Below are 25,519 nucleotides of genomic sequence, written 5' to 3' on the forward strand. Positions count from 1 at the left end.
TAGTAATTTCTGAGTGAAGAGCCAGGAGTAACCCCTGTGCATCGCCGGGTGTGACCCAAAAAGTAAAACAAACAAACAAAAAAAAAAAAACTGGAAATTTGTTGCTGCAAAATAAGACTAACAATCTTCTAATTCTACTGTCCTATACTTATCATTTTCTGACAGAAATTAATGACACTATAGACTATTCAATATTGTTATTAAAGTGTAAATTCATAAAAATTAAATAAACCAAAAACTAAGTTCCTCAATTGCAGTAGATATACTGAGTCTGTGAAGTAGGGTATCACAGAGAGCAGGCTGGAGTTTGGCTCTAGTGATCTTATTAGAAAGCACCACTCTAGAGAGAGTGAAATAAAATCCAACAAAGTACTAGAGGAGGCAAATCCATAACCTAGTGATTGTTATTATCACTAACAGATACCAATTATCTATATTTGCCATTAACTTCCACAGAATAGCTTTTTAACAAAATATTTTAAAAATCATATTCATTTACATGATTTAGATAATTAAAAATATATTGTATTTGTACAATCATGGAACTCACAACCTCAGAAAGGGGGGAAAACAACAAATAGCCATCCTATTAAAGACAAAGTGTTGGTTTTGCACCTTACTCTCAGCCTCATATTGAGAGTTATATCTGAGCCTCCAATAAAAGTGTAAATGAAACAGCAGGTAAGTCAAGTCTGATCCATCTGACATATTATTTTTCAAAAGCAGTATAAAATTTAAAAGTAAATAATATCACTGCCATTAGTGGCAGTTCCAACTATATCACTGCTATTACAAAGTGATCCAGTGCTCCTGGTAATTTTAGTTTCATTTGACAGATTTTCCTCCAGACACGTGAAATGTATTTTATTACGATCAATGGTCTGTCTGAAAGTTGTCATTAATATAGCAGAAAATAATCTCCAATTTAAATACAAAGTTCTGTCTCCAACTGAAAAGTGTCAACTTCCTATGTTAGAAGCAAGTAATTCTTTTGTTTAGAAGTAGAATTTAAAAAATCAACACTAGAGGTAAATGATAAGAATAAAATACGCAGAACAAAGCTAGAAACTAATTTGGAAATTTATGTAATTTAATAAATATTTAGGAATTATTTACATAAAACTTTAATGTTCAGCTGATAAACCTACATACTAAAAATACTCATGCAATGGAGAAATTCTCAGCTATGATTTCTTTTAAAAGATGCACTGACTATAGAACTGAAACCTAATCATGAACAGTTTTGTAAGGACCTATCTCACAGTGATTCAATAAAATTTTTTTAAAAAACAAAAATATTGAAACTATTGTAACCTGTTACCTACACTACAATTAAAACAATTTTAATATTGTAATATACTTAGACCCTTTGACCCAATCGTTTAATCTCTAAGTTCATCTAAAAAGATATTAGAAATAAAAGCAACTATGGGCTTTCTAATATTACACAAAGAATAGAAATAAATATAATTCCAAGATCTATGGGACAGAGAATACTTCTCTTTTACAAAATATTTAATATCTATAATCACTAAAATGCTGTGATAAAGGTATAATGGTTTGGAAAAATGTTTGCAAGATAATGTTAAGACAACAAAGTGTCAAATAGAAAAATAAATAAAAGTACCATTCATAGAAGTAGTAAATATGTATTATAAATTCTGTGGAAACACAGTGTAAACAAGTAAAAACACGAAACAACAGAAAATTAAAATTCTTTATGGAAAGAAACTGATCTTTTGCTCCAAGAAAGAGTGGTGGTGAGGCAATAAAAAAGGCAGAGAAACCAAAAGTATTTTGGTAGAATCTCACTCAAAGGATCATGGAGGAATATAAGGAAAATGTAACTCATATTTGAATAGGAAGTTTCTGAGAAATAAACAGACTTTCCAAAAAGAAGCATCAACATTTTTGCAATTACATTTAAGCATCATGATTGTCAACAAATATATAAATTAAGAATCAACAACATGTTAAGTACTCCAAAATGATGCTTGCTCAGTCATCTGTTAATAATAGTAAAAATACCCAGGCATACGGGACTTTGTGACTGAAAACTCTGGGCTCAGCGGAACCAGGAATGGGGACCCTCTGCCTGTCTCCCCTGCTTCTGGAAACTCAGCAGTCACTCCCATAAGCCACCTCTGACTGGCCCCAGATAATCTCGTCATTGGCCACGATCCAGAGTTGCCTTGTCCTTCTCTCCCAGAAGGGAGCTTAACACAACACACACCATAACCGTGCCTCTGGACCCCACACCAGGGTGTTTCATTGGGGAGCACAGGAGGGGGGCAGGTGAGACCCCTCCCCATCCAAAGGGACCAAGCCCTGGCAGCCAAAAACCTCCAGAACTCAACCACCGTCACCACTGTCACGACTCTCACAACTGCTCTGCTCTCCTCACACTCGGGCTGAGCCTCACTGACAAGTGAACATATTCCTGGACTGCCAACCGCGAATTGCACTACCCATACTGTAAGAGTACCATGCTATATTTGATGCGGTTTAAAGTAGGAGGCAACCAGTCTTAAAGGGAAATTTTTTTTTACATATATATAAATGCATATATATGTATATGGGGGTTGGAGCAATAGCACAGCGGGTAGGGCACTTGCCTTGCATGTAGCCAACCCAGGTTCGATTCCTCCATCCTTCTCGGAGAGCTCAGCAAGCTATCAAAAGTAACTTACCCACATGGCAGAGCCTGGCAAGCTAGCTGTGGCATATTCGACATGCCAAAACAGCAACAAGTCTCAAAATGGAGATGTTACTGGTGCCCACTCAAGCAAATAGATGAGCAACGGGGTGACAGTGATGTAAGCACACAAGGCTCAACCTTTAATAAGATGTTAGTAATCTCTTATAGAAGGGCTTAATGGCCCTGGGTGAAATACAACAATCTTCACATTATTTCCTCTAAGGAAACTTTTTTAGAGCATTTTCAGCAGTTTTTCATAACAAACAATATAAAATAAATTATTTCGGTTCTGCTTTGGGGCAGGGGTTGGGATTCGGGATGGAAACATCTGAAATATGGTAGTGGAAAGGTGTAATGGTGGTGGGATTGGTGTTCAAATATTAAATGTAACCAAATACTGTGAACTATTTTATTTTATATAAAATTAAAAAATAATAATGGTAAAAATATCAAAGTTTATATTTAATTTATATTTTAAAACATAAAGTCAAAATAGAAAATGTCATATTCAGACACTTATATAATTGATATGTTGGAAAAAAAAGGTACCATTTGTGGTAGTGAAGTGTATGCATGCCACTATTACCCGATTCTATTTTCAAAAGACACATCCTTAGCTGAGGCAGAAAAAAAATGACTTAGAACTACTCTTCAGTGGCATAAATATGGCTCAGATGGAATGCAACTTTCCTGACAAAGTGTCAGGTTCTCTAGATAATTCTCCCTGCTCTGCAAAGCATGTGGACTATCCCTCTGATTTATATCTCCCTAGCCCTGTATCTTTCTTTCAGTACTCATTTTGTATCACGCATTCAGTCATACTTTTATATATTTTATCTTTAAATTATTGAAGTTGGTTCAGGGACTAAGTCCTTTTTATCACTGTATTACCAATAAAAAAAAAACCAGTACTTCGCGTTTTTGAGTGTTTAATATCTTCCAGTTACTGTCTGAATTATTTATACGGGGTAATTAGAGCACCATATGAATATGATACAGATACGAATGAAATGGGACTATTCTACTTATCTCTGTTACATTCAGCTTCAGGGCTGTTATTGTTACTTTGTTGATACTATATATTTGCATGTATGTTTTTTAAAAATAGGTATATCTCAAGCTCTTTACTATATTCTGAAGTAAAAAACTTTTGAAGAATATTTTTTTTAAAATGCTTAAAACATTGGGGCTGGAGAGATAGCACGGTGGGTAAGGCGTTTGCCTTGCACTCGGCTGACCCGGGTTCGATTCCCAGCATCCCATATGGTCCCCCGAGCACCGCCAGGAGTAATTCCTGAGTACATGAGCCAGGAGTAACCCCTGTGCAATGCCAGGTGTGACCCAAAAAGCAAAAACAAAAACAAAATGCTTAAAACATAGCATAAAGGGGAGTGAGGGGAGTGAAGAGGGGGACCAGAAGTAACAGGAGGACTGTGGTGAAGGGTAGTATGCACTTTGGTGGTGGTAAGGTAAGTAACTGTACATCAAGACAAAAATGAACATTAACACACTGTTGCAAATATGACAATTTAACTACAAGAAAAAACATTTTAAATTTAAAACATGGACTCGAGCTAGATTTTATGTATCTCTGACACATAAAGACAGAAAAATTCATGTTAAAAGAAAATTAAGGGGCTGGGGAGATAATAAGCTTAGCAGGGGGAGATAATAAGCTTAGTAGGGAGTTTGCTTTGTATGCAGCTCACTTAGGTTCAATCCCTGGCGCCCTATAGAGTTCTCTGAGTCCCACTGGGAGTGACCCTTGAACATTACTGGGTGTGACTCAAAAACAAAATCATAAAAAATGAAATTAAGGTACTAGGAAGAATACTGCACAAAAATAAATACTAATCAAATCATCAACATTATAATAATACACTAATATTTAAAATGGACAATCACTGTTACATTGGAATATCACTGTTACATAAAGGATTTAAATAAATTAAGAAAAGTATCTGTAGAATATTGGTGTAATTAAATATTTTAATCTTTTAAAGACTGCATCAGTTTTCATGGAAGTATGTAAAAATGTTCAGATACTCACAGAATACTAAGAATAAATTTTTAGCATATACACCATTTTTCCCCCAAGTATCTTATTAATGCTATTATTGCTTATGGTACTTCAGTTTGAGATTACCGATAAAAATAATACTTTATTGCTGAAAATTATCAATAAAAAATTTCATATTCAAACTAAAAACTATTAAAGCAAAACCTTTTTATTGTACACATTGTAAGTTTATAATAAAGTTATTTGGTCTATTTGGAAAAATAAAGAAGGGAACACCAAGTAAAGGGTATTAGGAGGGCCCTCTCGGGTTGGGAGATGCATGCCAAAAGTAGACTATAGACCAAACACGATGGCCACCCAATATATCTACTGCAAACCACAAAACCCAAAAGGAGAGAGAAAACAAAAGGGAATGCCCTGCCACAGAGGCGGGGTCGGGTAAGGGGGATGGGGTGGGGTGAGGGGGGATGGGGGGAGGTAGGAGGGATACTGGGATCATCAGTGGTGGAGAATGGGCACTGGTGGAGGGATGGGTACTCGATCATTGTATGACTGAAATGCAAGCACAAAGTTTGTAAATCTGTAACTGTACCTCATGGTGATACACTAATAAAATTTTTTAAATAAATAAATAAAGTTATCATAGTCCCATTTGTCTGTTATTCAGCACAATTTTCAGGAAAGATAATTGGTCATTTTAAGTTAATTCAATTGATTCCAGCATTTTGGTTAAACTTATTTAGCACAATTTAGTTTAAGTATATCTTATTTGAAAATATGGATAAATTAATGTATTGATTTTTGCCTATTATAAACATACTTTTTTTCTCCAGGCTTGAGGGGGAAAGAATGCTTCTCCCGGATCATGTATTATGGGTGATATAAATATGGAACCCTTACTTATCAAAGTTCTAAGCTGTACTTATCTTACAGTAGCTGTGCAGAACTTTTACAATTTTCAAAGCAATTAGAGAAAAATTGTTAATTAAAACATCAAAGGAAGTGCCATAATTCCATTAGAAAACCACATTCCATTAGAAAAATACACACCAGATATTTCTCAGTAGAAATCATCTCTAAAATGAAAGTCCAAACACTTAAGCTTAAATAATAAGTAGAGGAATGGATAGCTAAAATGTTTTTTTAACCACAAAACTTCAAGTGAGTAAATAATACTTAGCAACATGGACTTTAAAATCTCTTATTAAACTGACAATTTAAAAAATGATTTAAATTATCGATGCCAGCTCTATGCTTAAATTGCTTAAATTAATTACCAAATACATTACTTATTGATATGTTTTAAAGGAATATAAAATCCCCCAAATATCTGAAGGACAACTCTTGCAACTTGCAAACAGAAGCCCAAGATTACTATGCAATCTTTCTTTTCAAAGGAATTTTCATTAGCAAGATTTAATTTAATTAGCAAGATTTAATAGCAAGATTCATGACAGCCAGAAAATCTTAAGTGATTAAAACAAATGACTGTACCTTAAGTAAAAGGAATAGATTTGAGTGTTTCTTTTAAGTTCTTAGACAATAAAATATATCTTTGAGTATGCTACATAGAATTTTCACACAAGCCAAGAATTCTTAAGCATCACTGGTTTATCAAAATGTACTTTTGTTTTATATAGTTGATGGCACGTATAATGCACAGAGACCCATTACTAGATATTCAATGCAACCATTTAAATGTAGCCTCCTATTTATAATAATGTTTTTTTCTTTTAAAAGATTATACAAGGGCATATTTTAAAATGCATGGTAAAGGGATTTTTCCTTATAAATGTGCTGTTTGTAAAAGTTCATTTTTAATTATAAACTAATCTATGTAGCATTAACTATATGCCTGGCACCGTTCTGTTCATATGTATGAAGGCATTTATCTTTTAATAATACAAGATACATTCATGAGAAAATTAAAACACTATAAATTTGCCCAAAGTCATGACAAATACAATTCTGTCACAGAATAGAGGTCTGATACCAGCTTCCCTGGTTTTAGAGTCCATGTTTACTGCATTTTTTCATTTAATGCAACACGTTAATTCGATCTCACTTTTCTGAGCTCTTAGAAAGTAACTAACTTGCTGCTGGCTTAAATATGAAGAAAGCAAAACATTCATTATTTTATTTAAATCACTTTTTTAAAAAATAAATGGGGGCTACACCCTGTGGTGCTAAATGCTCAGACCTGGCTTTGAACTGAGGGATCACCCATGGCGTAGCCATACGGGGTGCTGAAGACCATATGGGGTGACCATACGGGGTGACCATACGGGGTGTTGGGGCTTAAACCCGGTAAGCTATGTACAAGACAACTGCCCAATCCGCTATACCATCTCTCAGGCTTCTATTAAATCACTTTTGAACAATATTAAGGAGTATTTTTTCCTCTGTACTTAAGATCAGTTGTAATTTATTTGTCCATAAGGCCAGGGTGTCCTTTAGAGATTGCAAATTAAATATAAAAAGTAAAGACATACTCAGAGCTGTCACTCTGCTAGCCTAGGTGCTTAATTTATAAAGGTAGTTTACTCTTTGGACATATTCAGCATATGTATTTTGTAGGTGTGTCTTTTAGAATAAATGATCAGATCATGCTGAAGCGCTTTCCATCACAATGCAAATCAAACTGGCCCCTACTACTTTTGAAACAGAAAGGAATAAAAGCAATTTGGGCAGAGGCAGCTACTTCACCAATAGAGAAGACCATATACAGCATGGACAGCAAGTTATTTACCATTCAAATGCAAACCACAGTTTGCCTAGACCACCTCTTCCTCCCTAATATTTTGTTCATTTGTTCAGTCTTTCCTTAAATGATGCCAAATGCCTTCTGTGGAGCTTCACTGAGAAGAAATGTAAGTTTGGGAAATTTATCTCAAGGTACAATTGCTATAGTAACAATGGCCAGAGACAACAGAACCCACCAGCAGTATAAGTAGAGCTGTGGACAAACAGGTTCAAGTGCAAGTTCTGCTACTTAATATCAATGACTTTATTCATGATTACTGACACTAAATGCTACTTTCCTCATCTTCAAATGAAATGGGTAATATTTTTAAGGCTTGTAAATGACTAAATGATGATTTAAAGGGCCTTTATAGATGCTCAAGGGTCAGTTATTGCTCTAAAACAATTATGAGTAAGTATCAGTAAAATTACAATATATTTACTATAATAATATACAAAAGGGTAGAATAAATGCATTAAAGAAAATAAGCATAACCCGTTCACAAAAGATATTAATGAAGTAATTTCAAGGATCACAAAGGGAAATAGAAGGCCTCTAAAAACAAACAAACAAAAGGAAAAAACACCGCCCAGAAAAAAGAACATTATAAATGACGCCTGAGACATTTAGAACATTTGGAGCATCGTGCAGAAGGCTCTGAACTAAGGCCTAGTGGAAGGGAAGCGAGGAGAAATGCAGACGTGTGCCCGTGGGAGGCCCAGAGCTCAGGGGAGAAGAGACATCAGCAGATGGACTCCAGCCAGTCACAGAACAATTCTGCAGGTTACATTTTGTCAAATAAAAGGGAAATAACCATTTGCTGCTTTTGTATTTCCATCAACGATCACAAAATTTTGAAAAGCAATACAGTGCAAAATAATTCACATTGTACTCTTAACACCCAGAGTATTCTACTGCAATGTGCTTATGAAAAGAAGGGCAAACTGTGGAGCAATTGTACCTTCTACATTCAGCTCATCTTTTTTATATCCGAAAATATAAATAGGCCCATTTTATTAATGTTGAAAAAAGTACAGAAAACAAAAATAAGTTATATGTTGTTTAAATTAAGACACTGTAATTTACAAAGTTGTTCATAAGAGAGTTGTTTCAGGAATACAATGTTCCAGTCAGTACCATCCCAACACAAAGTCCCCTTCCCTCTAATACTATAGGAATCATGGTAATTTGTAAAGATAAAGTCCAAAACAAACCAAAGGATCCATTTTATACATAATAAAGAAGTAAGTCATATTTTCTTGAAAACGATTTCTCTTGAAAATAAGTAAAAAAAGTATTCAAATACATCCAGTCTGCTTTGCAAAGTAAGTTTTTTGTTTAGACTAAGTCAAAAGAAATGTGGAGGTATACAAAATAAAAATTCTATTTCCCAGTACCAGAAAAAATGAGCACTCACGGAGGAGAAAACATCAAACAAAAAAATTAATATAAATTAAATAAATATTTACTATATACTCAATAATTAAACTGTATCTTTCCCCATAGATCTTGGAAATCTGTTTTCAAAACTCTTTTCAAAGTCAATGAGATATTTTACCCTAACTGCTCAACTTAGGTCAAAGCAGAAGGAAATTAAGCAAAATTGAAACATTTTTATACTTTCAATCAGAACTTAATAAGTTAAATCACATAAGAAAACATTTCTCCATATTTGTCCTTGTATCAAATCTAAAGTCCTTTACTAACTTTAAAAGGAAATTAAAAGATAGAGCCTATAAAGATTAAACTAATGTCTAAATGTGGCAGCATTTAAGCAGTGAAACCTGAACTTATCCACCCCTCCACTTCTAAAAAATCTGCCAGCTTTACTTTAAATTAATTTTAATGCTTTAATCAATGTCCAACAATTTAGATATGAATATGTCCTACTACAGACTTTAAAGACTAAAACCCAATATAAATGTAATAATTTCTGAGGTTCTTATGAGATATGCATCTATATGTATGATACACAGTATTATGAATTTAGTATGAAACTAGACCCATGTACATATGTAAAGCCAGCCATTGACCTGCCTACACACTTAAGGTTCCTGCCAATAATTCAGCTCCTCAGAGGTGTAACCGCTGTGGGTGGAAACTGCTAACAGGAAAGTCAATATAAAACTCATTCACGTTCATTTAGTGCCTTATAGTTTGTGGTAAGGTTTCCATGCCAATCCTGAAAGGTAGACAGAGAAGGCACAAGTGTTTTCACTTTACAAATGAGATGCTCAAAATCTACAGAGACAAAGGAAGTAGGTCATGGTTCACAGCTTAATAATGGTGTAATTGCTATTAGATGGCAGGTCTTATAACTAGTTCAATATTTTTATTGATTACAAGTTATTTATCTGGTGGTCACAGAAGGGCAATATAATTTTCATAAGATCAGACTTATGTAATAATATATGACATTTTTAGTGTCGTATAAAATATGACCATTTTTTGGACTAACAATGTCGCTATATACATGCATATATATCACATACATAATATAAAACAATAGTTTTAGGGTATTAAAACAAAAGAAATGGCAAATAAACTAGGATATGCTAGACAAACATTTTTATAAGTGTCTGAATTTAAAAGACAATAAATTTCCAAATGTCAAAATATTTTCAAGTCCTAATAAATTTTACACATTAATTTTGTCTTGTCATTTCTAAAGTCACTAATATAGTAAATACAATTGTCTGGTTAATTTCTCAGTGACCCTAGTAAAATTTATATAGGTATTTTAAAATGTAGTTTTAAATGTATTTTAAAATGAGATATATTTGCATTTTATAACAATAAATAAGGTGATATTCATTACAACATGTAAAACATTAACTGAAGGTCACAGAAAGAAAAGTCAAGAAATGAGAGACGGAACGTAATATTCTAAATCAACTGTATTACTTTAGAATCTAAAAGACTTTTATGGTACATTTTTAAGAGTGTGATATTAAAATGATGTTTCTTTTTCTCTACCCAACTCCAAATAACCGTACAAAACCAAATGAAAAAAGTGAGGAAATGAAATGCTTACAGGTTTGTATCTCAGTGCATCTCTGTAGGATCCAAACAAAGCAGCCTGCGCCCTAAGAAAGGCCCTAGCTACTCCATCCCCCGTAGCTGTAGACTGCTTCTTCAGTTTATTTTTCAGGGCCGAGACCTGTATGACAGAGAGGAACAGTTAAATTAACACCTCAGAAATTGGTACAGCGAGGTACGAACCCAATCAGCAGGCAAACCACAGTGTCTGCAGGTCAGCCAAAAACTCATCCTCCTCCCTGATAGCTTATCTTTTTAACTGCGGGGAGCACCTGCTGGTCTGTTAATTGAAACGAAAGCAGGAGCCCATAGTAACGTGCTAATGCAAATTGGTTTATGCTCTCTTTTTTCCCAGGGCCTCTTGACATAAATAAGCTTTAATTATTTTACAGTAAACTGCTTGTGAGCCACTTTTCTGCAGATTTTTAGCAATTACATGTGTCTACTTGTTTTGCGAGGAAGCCGGTTGGGTCTCCTTCATTTCTGCTATGTAAGGTTATTTGTTATAAGTCCTACAGGGTAACTTTCCACTTAATTTTATTTTTGAACACATCATTTGCATATGTAATTTTCCAGTCAATTGTTAAACTGTTTTTCACCATAATTAGATAAAGAAGAAGAAAGAAGTCACTGAGAACTACCATGAGAGGAAGAATTATTTAGGTAAAACTTAAACACTGCTTCATTTAGTCCACAAATCTTCTATAAAAGGCATTCGTAGTACCACTTTTGAATGAAGAAATAGGGGTTGAAAGATATCAATCAAATTGCCTCCCCAATTTAAGTAATAAAGGACAAAATTGTGATTTAAATCCAGTTCTGCCTGGTGTTTTCCACCACTGTCAACTGGATGTGAGTTATCAAAGTATTAAATGTTTAAAAACATAAGAAAAAATTTTAGGCTTTGCATAATTTTATATATCACTTCACACATTTTTTAAATTCAAGTTCAGGTTAGTTCTGAGAATTCATGTTACTTATGAATATCATTATTAGAGTAATATTTATTTTTGAGTGAGATGATACAAATGATAAGTTCTTAATTCTTAAAGAGGTAACATGATATGCTGCTGTTCACTGAATGATCAGTTTTTTTAATACATAATTGAAAGCTACACCATTTACTTAAAAATACTAGCATATACGTTCACTACTAATTCCAATGGAAAGATGAACTCATGTAAAAATTGTTTTCTTGAGAAAACTCTGGTTGGATGACTCACCTAACAATATGTTCTTATTCTTAAGAAACTTCCAGATAACAAAATAATGTCATTGATCCATTTCATATATATATATGCAAGAGGGATATTTTTTATTTCTTTATGCCACCATTCCTGACTACTCTTGTAGATGATGATTGTATTTGAAGTGTCAACCTAATTAACAACTAAACTTTGAATAATGCTAATGAGAAATGAACACAGCATCAGAGGAAGGACCAGCTCTACAGGTGATAAACCTTCACAGAAGTGACATTTTCCAGTGTAAAGTCACAGTTACTGTGATCTGATCAAAGAAAGAGACCCCCATTGGGTCCAATTATAACCATAGTTTTGAAAAAATTATTGAGTTATGATGTTCATAATCTATGCAGAAAGGCTGGAGCAGTGGAGGACTTCTCCCCATAGCTGTGATCTTTTCCATTTATATCCAAGCTCCATAGATTTAGATGAAAGCTTGGAGCCTAATTCATTTAGCCCACAAAGTGCGTAAACCAGGATTCATTTAAGAGGAAGTTCTTATTAAAATCTAACCTCAATAAATGTACATTTTTTTAGGCAATTCATATATTCAACAATACAGCTGAAGGATAGAAAATTTAATTTGTGACATGTATAATAATTTTATTTTTTAAGGCTCAAATTTCTTTAAAGAAAAAACAATGAAAATGAATATTAATGTCCTTAATCACCATAGAAGAATAAAATTATTATAGAAGAAATAAGACACCAGTCTTTCATATTAACTCTTCTAGTTACTACAGTAGAAAAATGTAATTAGCTGGGTTTCTTTTCAGGTTTAAAACAAAGAAGACATTTTAAGATCTCGTGTCATCTATCACTGCAAAAGAAAATTCATCTAAGTGTATTTTTCTACAAAGCATGAAACTGATGATTCAGTTCTCCACAAATCAAGCATTCTCAGACATCAGAACACAGATGGTCAGAGAGAGTGGAAGTTAGTTCCACCATTCCTTAGCCTTTATTACCTCAAGTCCTTGATTGATTAATTGCTGCGGAAGTTATCCAGGATATTAATCACATTTCCCTAAGTCCTTCCTAATAAAATCATAAAGATGTGGCTTCCACTCCCCAAATTAGTCAATGATATTTCCTGAGCTCCTTCAGGAGCTGTGAAGATAATAAGTGGGAAAAAAACTAAACATTCATTTTAAATCTGTGCTGTTCAGTAGTTACCAGACACACATATACTTTAAATGTGACTAGCTACTAACGAGATTTACTGGATGTGGAAAAAATATAAAAACGATTTTGAGGACTTCAGACCCCTGAAGATAGAAAATATTTCAATAACACACAGATTACATAATAAAACAATATTTAAAATACATCATTAAAATTAACTTCATCTGTTTCTGTTTACTTTTTACACATGGGTACTAGTAAGTTTGTTTTTTTGTTGCATGTATGGCTCATACTACATTTCTTTTTTTTTTTTTTTGCTTTATGGGTCACACCTGGCAATGCACAGGGGTTACTCCTGGCTCTGCACTCAGGAAACACCCCTGGTGGTACTCAGAGGACCATAAGGGATGCTGGGAATCGAACCCGGGACGGCCGCGTGCAAGGCAAACGCCCTACCCTCTGTACTATTGCTCCAGCCCTTATACTACATTTCTATGGATAGTGCTATTACACACGAGTATAACAAAATATATATTGTATATACTCCAATATGCACATAAGTATGAGTATAAAATGTCTATCAAGAAATACTTCTATATTCTTTGCCTATCTCTTCATTGTCTCATCCTCTACCAGCTGCACGAGAAACTGCAGAGTTTTTCTTTCTCTGACCTAATCCTGGTGGGTTTCAACTCTCAGGAGATCTAAGGCTGTTCCTCTGGAACAGGCAAGTGTTCCTTCTGAATGTACAAACAAATGTTTAGAAAGAACCTGTTAAAATAAAAGTATTATAATCATTTTAGATATGAGATTATTACCCTAATATACAATGATTGTGTCAACCTTGCTGTCTTTCTGTCCTTTAGATCTTTGGAGTAAATTATCACCAGTTACCAATGCCCTTGCTAGTGCTAATTAGCTTTTAGCAGTTTTTAGCTAAAAAATAAAAATTAAAAAAAAAATTTAAAAAAACACTGATGTTTCTTCTGAACTTTTTTTAATACTTCATCTGGGAAATAGCATTTATTGATTTAACTTTTAAATTTCTAAGTTTAGTTGTGAAATAAATGAACATCTGTCTACAGAATCTAAACTTATACTCTTATGTAAGCCTGAATTCAGAAGAATATTCAAACCTTAGTCAAAGGGCTAGAGATCACACAACGATATTAGCGTGACTGAAAAAGTATCATTTTCTTTTTACTCCTTTATTCTTCTTTCTTTTTTTACTTTATTTTCTTTTTGGGTCACACCCAGCGATGCACAGGGGTTATTCCTGGCTGTGCACTCAGGAATTACTCCTGGCGGTGCTCAGGGGACCATATGGGATGCTGGGATTCGAACCCGGGTTGGCCGCGTGCAAGGCAAACACCCTACCCGCTATGCTATCGCTCCAGCCACTCTTTTTTTACTTTTAAAGGTAAAAGCAAATTACTTCCAGTCTTCAAAGATCATGATTTTGTGAGAGTTTCAGCCTGTAAATAATTTTTATCTAATTCTGTATTATAGTAGACTCCCCAAAAGTTAAGCAGGGGAAAAGAACTTCAGAAACAATGATCATTTCATTGCACAGATCTAATGTCTAAATTATTTTCATATAAGGAAAATTCAGGCTTTCCAAGCAGATATTCAGAGAAAAAAATATAATCTGGGTTTCAGCGCAGTGGCAGTTCAGTGCAACATGAATAATATTACTACCATTTTCTGCTTTAACCCACTTAACACTCACATTGCTAAAAATGGAAGGAGGAAATTACATGAGTAAACATAGAAAACAGATATAAATTTAAAAAGTGCAAGCCACAAGCACACCATCTGAGTAATGAAGTAACTGTGCAACCGACAGTTAGCTCAGGAGAGCATAGAAAGGAGCTGAGTTTTCAGAGAAAGAGCTGATTTCTTTCCCACTAGAATTTTATATGCAAGTTTCACAGAAAAAATAATATATTAGCTACTGTAGCCAGAACTTTACTTCTTTAGGATCACAAAGCAAACAGCAGGGTGAAAAACAGAAAATGAAAATTTTCTGTTATCCATCAATAACAGATATCCTACACCAGGGTCAGGCTGTCGCAATCCTTGGCCGATACAATTTCAAACATCTCCGTGATGGGCAGAAACAGTAATACAGTGGGTAAGGTGCTTGCCTTGCACGCAGCCATCTCGGGTTTGATCCCCAGCACCACACATGTTCCCCAAAGCAGTGCCTGGAGTGACCTCTGAGCCAGGAGTAAGTCCAGAGCATTGCTGGGTATCGCCCCCTAACCCAAAAGAAAACAGGAAGAAAACAATCCCCACAATGAATGTATTTTTTCCTATCAGGCAGGCATTGGAGGTTTGTGCGCAGGCTGCTTAGGGCTCAGGGGCCCCTGCGGGCCTCCTCCCGTACTCAGCCGACTAGACTAGACAGCTCAATGCAAGAGACTCTGCCATGCTGGGGATCACCAGGAACATCTGGCAGGGAGGGGAGCAAGCAGTGCTGGGTATTTAGGGTACTGAGGACTACGTACCCCTTACAGCTGGGCCATTTCCCCAGGTCCTCTATGATGTTTGTAAATTTTCCAATATGTAACTAAACTTGAAACAACACACACTTGGAAAAGTAAATACCTTAATGTCTGCTCTTGAAAATATTACACTGAAATCTTTTATGAAACATGTTATCATATGAATCACCTATTTTATATCCTTATACTTCTTCAACACTTATAACGTTCTGGCTTTCATTAAAGAAATATCAACCTTTCTTCCAATTTTCTAAGTGGCTTCTAAAGACTAGGAGAGTAGTTATTAATACTTATTAAATGAAAAGCATATGATATACTCTGAGATATCAATAAATGATTTATTTGGACATATAAATTATGTCCAAATAATTTATTTATCAAACCTAATTAAAAATGGCATCCCATACAACTTGAGTGTTTAGTTGGTTTATTGTGTGTGTTTTTTTTCTGGCAGAGGCATCTTTAAAATCAAGACAACCCAAACTGTTTCTATCCTTATCACCAGCCCTCTGTTGCATCCGTGTCTCTGATCCACCCCACGTCAGTTCCAGCCTGTCCCACACAGTTCTGTAAGTCCTCTCCAACGCTTTATCATTCCTCAGCTCCCACATACACTCACGTCTTAGCAGTCTGACCTCTGATGGAGAACGAAATAGGTACTTCTCTCTAAATCCCTGCTACTACCAAGTTCAATCAACTATAGTCCCTCACAAGATGACTATAAGTGGTCTCTGATCAGTGATTGATCTTCCTACTTTATTTCTCCTACCAAGGAAACTTCAGAACCCAGAATCCAAGAGATAGATAGATAGATAGATAGATAGATAGATAGATAGATAGATAGATAGTTAGATAGAGAGAGAGAGAGAGATAGAGAGATAGATAGATTTCTCTCTGAGCACTATTGGGGATAGTTCCAAAATATATGTGTACATATGTATGCACATATATCTGTACATATACCTATTACATGTATATTTTGGACTACTATATATGTGAATGTTTCTATATGTCTATCATATATATGCATATATATTTTAGAATCAAACTCATCTGTATTCAGGACTTACTCCCAGCTGTGCTTAGAAATCACTCCAGGCAGTGCTCAGGGGGTCATATGCCATGCTGGGATCAAACCCGGGTGAGCTGCATGCAACACCATGTGCTATATCCACTGTATAATCTCTCCACAGCCCAAGATATTTTTAAAAGTCAGCGCCGGTAACACTAGTCTTCTGCTAAAAGTCTCCAGAGACCGTTCTAAGGTCCTTAGTAAGATGCCCTTCTAGCTCTAAAATCTATTTTGCCTAACACTATATTCTTCTCACTATTGCCACACAGGACTTCTTTTCATTTCTTAAATGTGCCATAGTACTCCCTATAGCAGGACAACTACATATGCTATTTCTCCTCCTCCCGCAACTTTGCTTAGCTTTACTCATCTTGATCATTCAGGCTAATTCCACAGACAGATGTTTTGACAGGTTGCTTGGCCACTCCCCAAGAAAAGATTTGAGTTCACAAACTAAGAAAGGAACCTCAGCTCTACTAACATATTTTTTACTTCAGCTTACTTAGAGCAGAATGTCTATCAGGTCTCCAATTAAATTACTAATTTCCCTGCCCCCCTATTCACCGCCCCCCTCCCCCGACATACACAGTGACCTAGAGTGATCAGGCAGCTGGGTTGAGAAGACTGGATTATGAACTGAGGGGAAATACGACACAATCAGGCAGAGATCTGAAACAAAGGACTGTGTCTCCGTACATCCCTTCATCCCCTTTCTTCCAGGCAAGGTGACAGAGAGAAGTTATTAGGGAAGCCACCTTAACACTGGCTGTCACGCCAAGGTCATTGCTTGATAACAGAGTGCTTGACTTGTATGTGTCAGGCCCAAGGTTTTGATGCTAGCCCTGCCAAAATAAATCAATAAATAATAAAGAATCCTGGGGCTAGAGCCATAGTTCAGTGGGGAAGGTACTAGCCTCACACGCATTTCCCCCAGAATCAGTCCCCAACATCTCTTATGGTCTGCTGAACACTGTCAGGAGTAAGCCCTTGTGCACGGCTAGGTGTGATCCAGAGATGTGATTCGAGAAACACTGCCTGCCTTGCAGGCACAGGATTGCAGGTAGGTTCCCCGCAAAGACCACATGTCAAGTGTAATCCCGGCATCTCCGTCATTAGGAATCCGTAGCACCTGCACTAAGTGTGCCAACTCGGGTGCACTACAGCCAAGTGTGTCTGAGCACAACTAAAATGTACAGTCTCAGCAAGCACCACAGATAACTTCGAAAGTCCCAGAGCCAAGGGCAGCCCTGGTCTGGCAGCAACAATGCAGGGTCTGGATGGGGACACAGAAATCCCTGCCTAAGCACGACTGGAGGCAACTCCTGGCTGCCTCATGATGGCACACATTTCCTCTGCATCACTGAGCTTTAGAAACAATACTATGATGATGCTCATACAATTATATACACACACACACACAAAACAAGAACTTGACAAAAGGTTTCCATGAGCTTCTATGGCACCTGGAATAGTCTGCAGAATGATATGATCCTTTTCGAATGAAAGGAAAGCAAAAGTCGCACGTAGTCTACGCACGCTTCCAGGTTTCTTCCTTTCAACATCATGAAAGTCGGATGACAACCTTATAAAATAATGTTCTAGGCAATAACTCTAAAAGGGACTTTACAAGCTCCTTCTATTACAAAAAATAAGAGAAGAGGAATTTATTTCCCTTCAACAATCATTTTACTGAATGTCTACTATTTGCAAAGCCCTGCACTGGAGCTCCGTGGAGGGCAAGGCACAGCTAAAGGCTGAAAGAGCAACACCACATTTCTTCAGGGGCAAACTGAAAGCATTATTTGTCTCCTGCCATATATTCTATTAAAATTAAAAAAAAGACAAATTTCTAAATAACTTCAGAACATGGATGAAACTGTGATATATTTTTTCAAACATGGACCCTCTAGAAATTTGCTGGGGAATTCATCTATGGCTAAACATGGAAATTGTAGTAGAGTTGTGGCAATTTTGTATCTACTATAATACTCTCTAATGCCCCCCACATACTATATCACATATCGTGACAATTTAAGATAGTCAACCCTCTTAGATTAGAGGAAATAATTAAACATATCTGCTTATCATCTGCATGGCCTTAGAGTTGCATTTGTTTATGTGTTTTTAAAGATGATTTACAAATCTCTCTGAAAAAGACAATTCTTTTCCCAAATTAATTCAGCCACTTGATCCAGCGCCTTAGACCGCTCGGCCACGCTACCAGATTAATTGAGCCACTTGAATATTTATACTTGAAGTTCTTTAAAAGTCAGAGTTTGGGCTTTATAAAATAGGCTTTTTAAATGACCTTTGGTGATTAAAAGCAATTTGTATTTTTCCTTTAATATCACAACAAAGGGCTGGACTGATAGCACAGCAGGTTAGGGCCTTTGCCTTGCATGCAGCCGACTGGGTTCAATACCTCTGTCCCTCTTAGAGAGCTGGGTAAGCTACCGAGAGTATCCCACCCGCACGGCAGAGCCTGGCAAGCCACCCATGACTTATTCAACATGCCAAAAACAGTAACGAGTCTCACAATGGAGATGTTACTGGTGCCCGCTCGAGCAAATTGATGAGCAACAGGATGACAGTGATACGGTGATCACAATAAAACTATTAACCAATTCTCTCATGTGAGACTTGAAAGCATCACTAGAAGATGCATAGTATTTTATGAGTCCCTTTTTTCAATGTTTCATAATTTTGAAAACTTTATGCCCAGTGTAGCTATTCTGTTAACACTGTTGACTATGGTGAACTGATCAGAACTCTTAAGTACTATCGCTCCAGCCCCCAAAACAAGTTTTTAAAACAGTGCAGACAGTTTTATTTTAAATCAAGTGAGTCATACTGATACATAAAGAGTGAGATTCCCTATTTTAATAGATAAACCCACTGGGGCCAGAGAGATGGTACAACTGGTAGGATGCCTGCCTTGCACAGGGCTGACCAAGAGTGTACCCGCAGCACCCCATGTATCCCTGAGCACTGGTCCCAAAATAAAACCCAAAAAAAAGAAGATTATCCCATTATATTGAACGTCGTGCTTCCATGAGAAGAACCAGGGGAGTCAAAGAACATCCCATAGAAATTAAAATTCTAGACCCACCATTAACATTAACTTTCTGTGCCTTCATCTTATTTACAACAGGGATTAGTATACTGACCTATCTCATGTTCATTTTTTACAATCTAATGAGTCAGTTAAAAGTTATTTAGAAACGGGTAAGTAATATTTTAGGTCAAAACTGATTTCCTAGTAATGTGTTCTAATTATATAATTTTTTCAAATATCAATTCTAACCTTACATCTATAAAGTAGTTATAAGCATTTTATCTTAATATTTCATAAAGACAGATATCCTAAAACTCATTACAATACTAATTTAATTTTACATCAAATGGGCTGTCTTATAATTTCTTAAGGAGTAACAATTCTCCAGACTGTGTTTTAAAATGTTAACTTCAAAAAGAAACTAAAAATGAGGAAAACCTAAAAACAAACAATACCACCAACAGAAATACATTTAAAATTATTATCTACTTGAAACTCAATTTGTGTATGGATTTAGGATTTCAAAAATGCATTTTCATTATGTTAAAATATCCTATTTATTTCAAATATTATTTTAATCCAACTGGCTTTTTGTATTATGTTTAAAAATATAACACAAAACACTAATTTTTATTGTTGCATAATCCTAAAGATTACTTTTTAATTAAAAATACTCAAACTAAGTGTGGAGGTACACATTTGGAAATGCCACAAAAAATAATATCAGAATGTATTTATAAATAAAACCTACGAGATATATATTAATGGATCTACTGCTTTTAAAAGTTATTCCATGTAATAATCAGTATCATTAAAATCACTCCCAGTAAAAGCTGTTTTTTTTTCCCCCTCTCATAGTGATCCAAATCTATACTGAAATGATGAAATCGAAAAGCAAGTGTACTTGTCGGAAGACAGGAAGAGTGTTTTTTCTCCTCCCTTAAGGAAAACAAAGGCTTCCTGAAAGCTCTGCGCTGATTTATTTTTCCAATTTTAAATACCTTAAGAGTAGCGGAACTGCTACTGGCATGGTAGTATTTCTAACAGTCAATAAATCTAAAATATTATGTGTGAATATTGGAATGAAGCCATTAAGAAGATTACAGCATGCAACACAGCAGAGGGTCCACAGGAAAAAAGAACTAGTAATTCAGGACAACTGTGACCACTGACCTTTGAATAGCCAAGACCACTGGTCAAGCTGACACAATAACAGAGTGCACATGCATACAGGCCCTCGCCTGCAAGGATTTAAATCCTTTGGTGAATGATTTTAGAAGACTCCCATATAGGTATCAGTTGATTCACTAATAAAATTATATTAGTCAAAAAATTTCAGTAAGATAATTAATGATATTAACACATCTCATTGAAGACCTTTACAATTATAGAAATATGATGAAATACTTCACTATGAAACTCTAAGAGAGTGCTTTGAAAAACTGATGCTAGGAATTAATTATTAGAGATGGAGTAAACAATCAACTAACATATTTTTTAAATGACTAATTTTTAAACATCTAGTACTTTCAGTAAACAATCTAATTCTACATGAGAATATTCTGATTCATTCTTCTGATCTGTCTGTAAATCTACAGTCCTTAATTTTAAACATATACATAGTAATATCTGCACTGCTTTGCAGTATTCCTTTTACCTACATAGTTTAATATTTCAGTTATATTTAGTCAATAGTTCCTTATAAGTAAATCATGAGATAGTCTATTCTGTCATTTTATTTATTTTTAGGTTCTATTTTGTAAAAATTGGCTAATTTCTTCATATGCTTAATTGTTTTAGTACCTCACTAATAAGACTAGGAAAACAGTATTTTTCTATTAAAGAACCACCCATCAAAAAATTACCATAATACATTTTTCTCAAAAATAATCAGAGACTCAATATAAAATTTCAATATAACATAAAAAGTTGCTTTCTTCTTCCTTTCTCTACATCAGAAAAAAAACAACCCTTTTTATTTAATGTATTAACAGTAGGAAGGAAATATAAAGCACATAAGAAAACATTCTCAAAAGTTGGGACTTTATTTTTATAACTATTTCTCTTACCAGTATTTTTATGGATTTCAAAATGAATAATTCTATCACTTCTAGCAGCTTCTGTAAAGTTTTTTTTTTTATAATGAGGGGATCCAGTTTTAATGAGCTAAAGGTAATACAAATTCTTCACTGGCCCGGGTTTGGATTTATTCATAAATGGCATAAATTTTACTACAGTATGATAAAAGTGTACAATTTAATTTGCTTACAAGTCAACAAATATTTTAGGTTACTTTTGAGGATAAATTATCTGATATTTTTGCATTAAAATATTTTCCTTACCACTAATGATAAAAACATGAAGATTAGTAGTAGTGGTTTGATTTTTCAGATTCACATTTGAAACACCTTAATAATGATTTCAAAGTACTTTCAGTCAGTATTTAAAAAAAGTACATTATGAAGGCCTTTTATTCTCAATTTTAATGTTCTTGAAAGAAAAATTATTGTTTCAGTGAAGTCCTATATTTACTTAGAACTGTGTATGTAGTAAGGAGAGATATCTGTAAATAGCCATTAAAATGTGCACAGAAAGATATACTGCTCTGCTTTCTTTCCCTGTTTCAAGGAATATTAACGGGGGGTGGAACATGCACTTTAGGGGCTATTTAAGATGAAATACAGAATATATTCTATATATGCCACAGAAACACACACACACGCGCGCACGAGCATACACACACACACACACACACACACACACACACACACACACACACACACACAGAAACTCTCTGCAAGATCAAAGACCAAAAGAAAACTGGCACTTAATTTATCAGCCTTTACAGACAAAAGACAGTTTTCGTCATTTCAAAAGGATCAGATGTCTTTTATGACAAACTGGGCTTGCAGTTTAATTTACAAATAGAATTCTAAGTAAGCAGTCTTTGCAATGCCAAAGCAAATGACAAACAGTGTAGGTTTTCATTTTTGTGGCCCTCAGCAGGATAGAAAAGATTAAAATAAAACTGAAATAATTTAGAGAAAACAAATAAATGTTTCAGAAAGTTGAGAGAGATCAAAGCCAGAATTTTCTGACCCCAACTGTACAAGCATTTCTTATTATATTGACCAGTGCCATCAGATCATTAATTAAAAGGAAAGGCACTGGCAGGTGGCAGGGAAGCAAAAGCCGATAATTGGCCCCCTTCTTCTTCTTGCCTTCAAAAACTCTCTCATTCTTTTGCAAGACATGCCACTAGGCAGACAGAAATGCCTACTTTGTAATATAATGATTAAGATGAGATGAAGAGAGTTATGTTTAAAGAAACTCTGCCTAATGAATGCATCCAGCTTTTTAATTATGATCTTACTTTTACAATAAGGATACGATGTTCCATTCAACATCTCCTCAACTGCCAAAAGGTAGAAGTATTAAATATAGAATTACATTGATTCCTCTCACACCCTGTACACGTCTATTGCAGATAGAAAAAGTAAAAAAAAAAATAACTCCTGATAATCCAAGGGTCCAGGAGAAGACATGCATTCATAAATGTGTTTGCCCCCCGCCCAAAAAAAATAACTCACTTACCACATCACTGGGTAGACTGTTCAAGTCATTAAATGGTGATTCTAAGGTGTTTGTATCAACGTTTAACATAACCACATCCTCCAATGATTTATTTTTCACTCTCTGTTGGAAAAACATAACAGTAAAGAGATATCTCTGTATATTTACTTATAAAATTACTACATTAGAAACATAAGGGGGGGAGGGAAAAAAGAAAAATTCCATGTTACAAATTTTATTTTTTTCTTATGAGAATATTGGAGCAATAGCACAGCAGGTAGGGCGTTTGCCTTGCATGCAGCCGACCGGGTTCAATTCTTCCGTCCCTCTAAGGGAGCCCGGCAAGCTACTTGTGGTGTATTCGATATGCCAAAAGCAGTAACAGCAAGTCTCACAATGGAGACGTTACTGGTGCCCAATCGAGCAAATCAATGAACAATGGGATGACAGTGCTACAGTGCAGTGCATGAGAATATTTGTCCTTCACTACTAAAAATGCTTTAAAAGATCCTGGGAGCTCAGTACTAGGGCTGTAGTTCAAAGTCAGGGTGCGCAATGCCTAGGGTGTAATCCCCATAGGGTTTTTAGACTGCAGCCCTACTCTCCCACAAAAAAATAAAAATAAGCAAAACAAGATGCTTATATGGCAGAAAGACTTAAAATGAAACATTGACTTAAAAGGACTTAGTTTGGGAAGATATGGAATACAATTTAACTATCAAATAGGTATTACAAGGATTTAAGAATTTAACACACTGCACAGCAAACATTGATATTCTTTAAGTTGTACAGCTGATTTTCATTCAAATGATACCAAAACTAGCTGACAGTCTATGAAATAACACAAAGGCAAGACTGCCATAAATCGGGGCTGGGGTGATACCACAGCGGGTAGGGCATTTGCCTTGCACATGGCTGACCCAGGTTCAATTCCCAGCATCCCATATGGTCCCCCAAGCACCTCCAAGGAGTAATTCCTGAGTGCATGAGCCAGGAGTAACCCCTGTGTAACACTGGGTGTGACCCACAAAGAAAAAAAATCCAAAAAGAAAAGACTACCATAAATCATTAACCATTACTATATTAGCAAGCTCAGTTTAAAGTTGTCTCTGTATTTTCACATTAGTTAAAATGAATGAATATTGAACAAGAGAAAAATAATAGGAAGGGTAGTAATGCCAAATATATTTCTAATATTATTCACCATATGAATTTAAGTATAAAATATCAAATATACCAATCTATCAAATTAACTATTTGGGTTATTTGTTTGATAGCCTAGTCAAAGAGTGAAACTACTTCAATATGTGGATAACTGATAGTAAATCAGAATTTAATCAAAATTTTATCCTAATATGTTAATTTTCCTATTTAAACTATTAATTACGTTAAATAAATCATATAATTCTACCAATGGATTATTTTTTAATTGGGGGGGGCACACCCATTAGTTCTCAGGATTTATTCCTGGCTCTGTTCTCAGGTATCACTTTTGTCAGCACTCAGGGGATCATATACAAGAAAAAAAACTTCACTCTAAGTACTTAAAGAAATGTTTTGTTTCAACCAGTGAGATAGCTCTGAGATCAGGCGCACAAGGACCAAGTCTGTGCACTAACTGGCCCCTGAACACCACTGGTTGTGGACCCGGTGCCCAAAGCATGGTCGAGCAGGGGACTGTAGGCATGGATGGCCAAATAGCTCCAAGAATGGCCCCACAAAAAAGGGAAAAAAAACATTAAAACATAATAATATCAATATCTCATTTGCTTTGCCTTCAAATCATACTTCAGTTTGTTTTTTCTAAATAGGAGTGGAAAGTTATAATGGCATATAACTTCATACGACTTTCTGTGGCTCCTATTTTTATATTAAGAAATTCCTAAAATTGTTTGGATGTCAAAAGAATAAGAAAGGCAAAAAAGGTAATTCTTTTTCTTCAAAATTAAGATAAGAAGGCTAAAAAACAGACTGGAAGTCTTCCCACTCTAATCCTTCTGTGCATAATAGTTTCACCTACATAAAATTTATATACTCTTTATGATATACTTTTAGAAAAGAGAGGAACTAATATTCAAATCAAACAGATAATCTTCGGGACCATAACAGTCAACTATGGCTGCTTAAATTTTTGTTAAAAGTCAAACTACTGAAGAATGAAGTTTCAGTCTTATACACAAGATAATGACAGAGTAAGCATCCATTCATGTTTTCTAGATGTAATTTGTCCTTTCAATTACTTTGACTGATTAAAAACACACTATTTCATTAACAAAATGTAATGCTATACAATTCAGAATACAGTCTTAAAAATAAATCAAACCTACCTCGGAAATTCACTAAAGATTCATTCTTAATGGTCACGCAAAGAAAAATAATATTGCTCTAACAATTGCAAACAGAGGAAAATGCCAAACTACAGCACATGCAGAATTCCACAATG

At 35.1% G+C, this 25,519-nt stretch overlaps 1 protein-coding gene across 1 annotated transcript in view; it reads right to left on the reverse strand.

Annotated features, from left to right (window-relative positions):
- Positions 1–25,519, reverse strand: part of DENND1B (DENN domain containing 1B) — a 223,246-nt gene that overhangs the window by 69,811 nt on the left and 127,916 nt on the right. Inside the window, exons 12-13 of the mRNA XM_055144664.1 lie at positions 23,098–23,199; positions 10,496–10,621 (exon numbers count right to left, since the gene is read on the reverse strand). Coding sequence (XP_055000639.1) covers positions 10,496–10,621; positions 23,098–23,199 — 228 coding nt within the window. The remainder of the gene's footprint in view (positions 1–10,495; positions 10,622–23,097; positions 23,200–25,519) is intronic.

Source organism: Sorex araneus, chromosome 7, assembly GCF_027595985.1.
Source record: "Sorex araneus isolate mSorAra2 chromosome 7, mSorAra2.pri, whole genome shotgun sequence".
In the NCBI taxonomy this organism is placed as follows: Eukaryota; Metazoa; Chordata; class Mammalia; order Eulipotyphla; family Soricidae; genus Sorex; species Sorex araneus.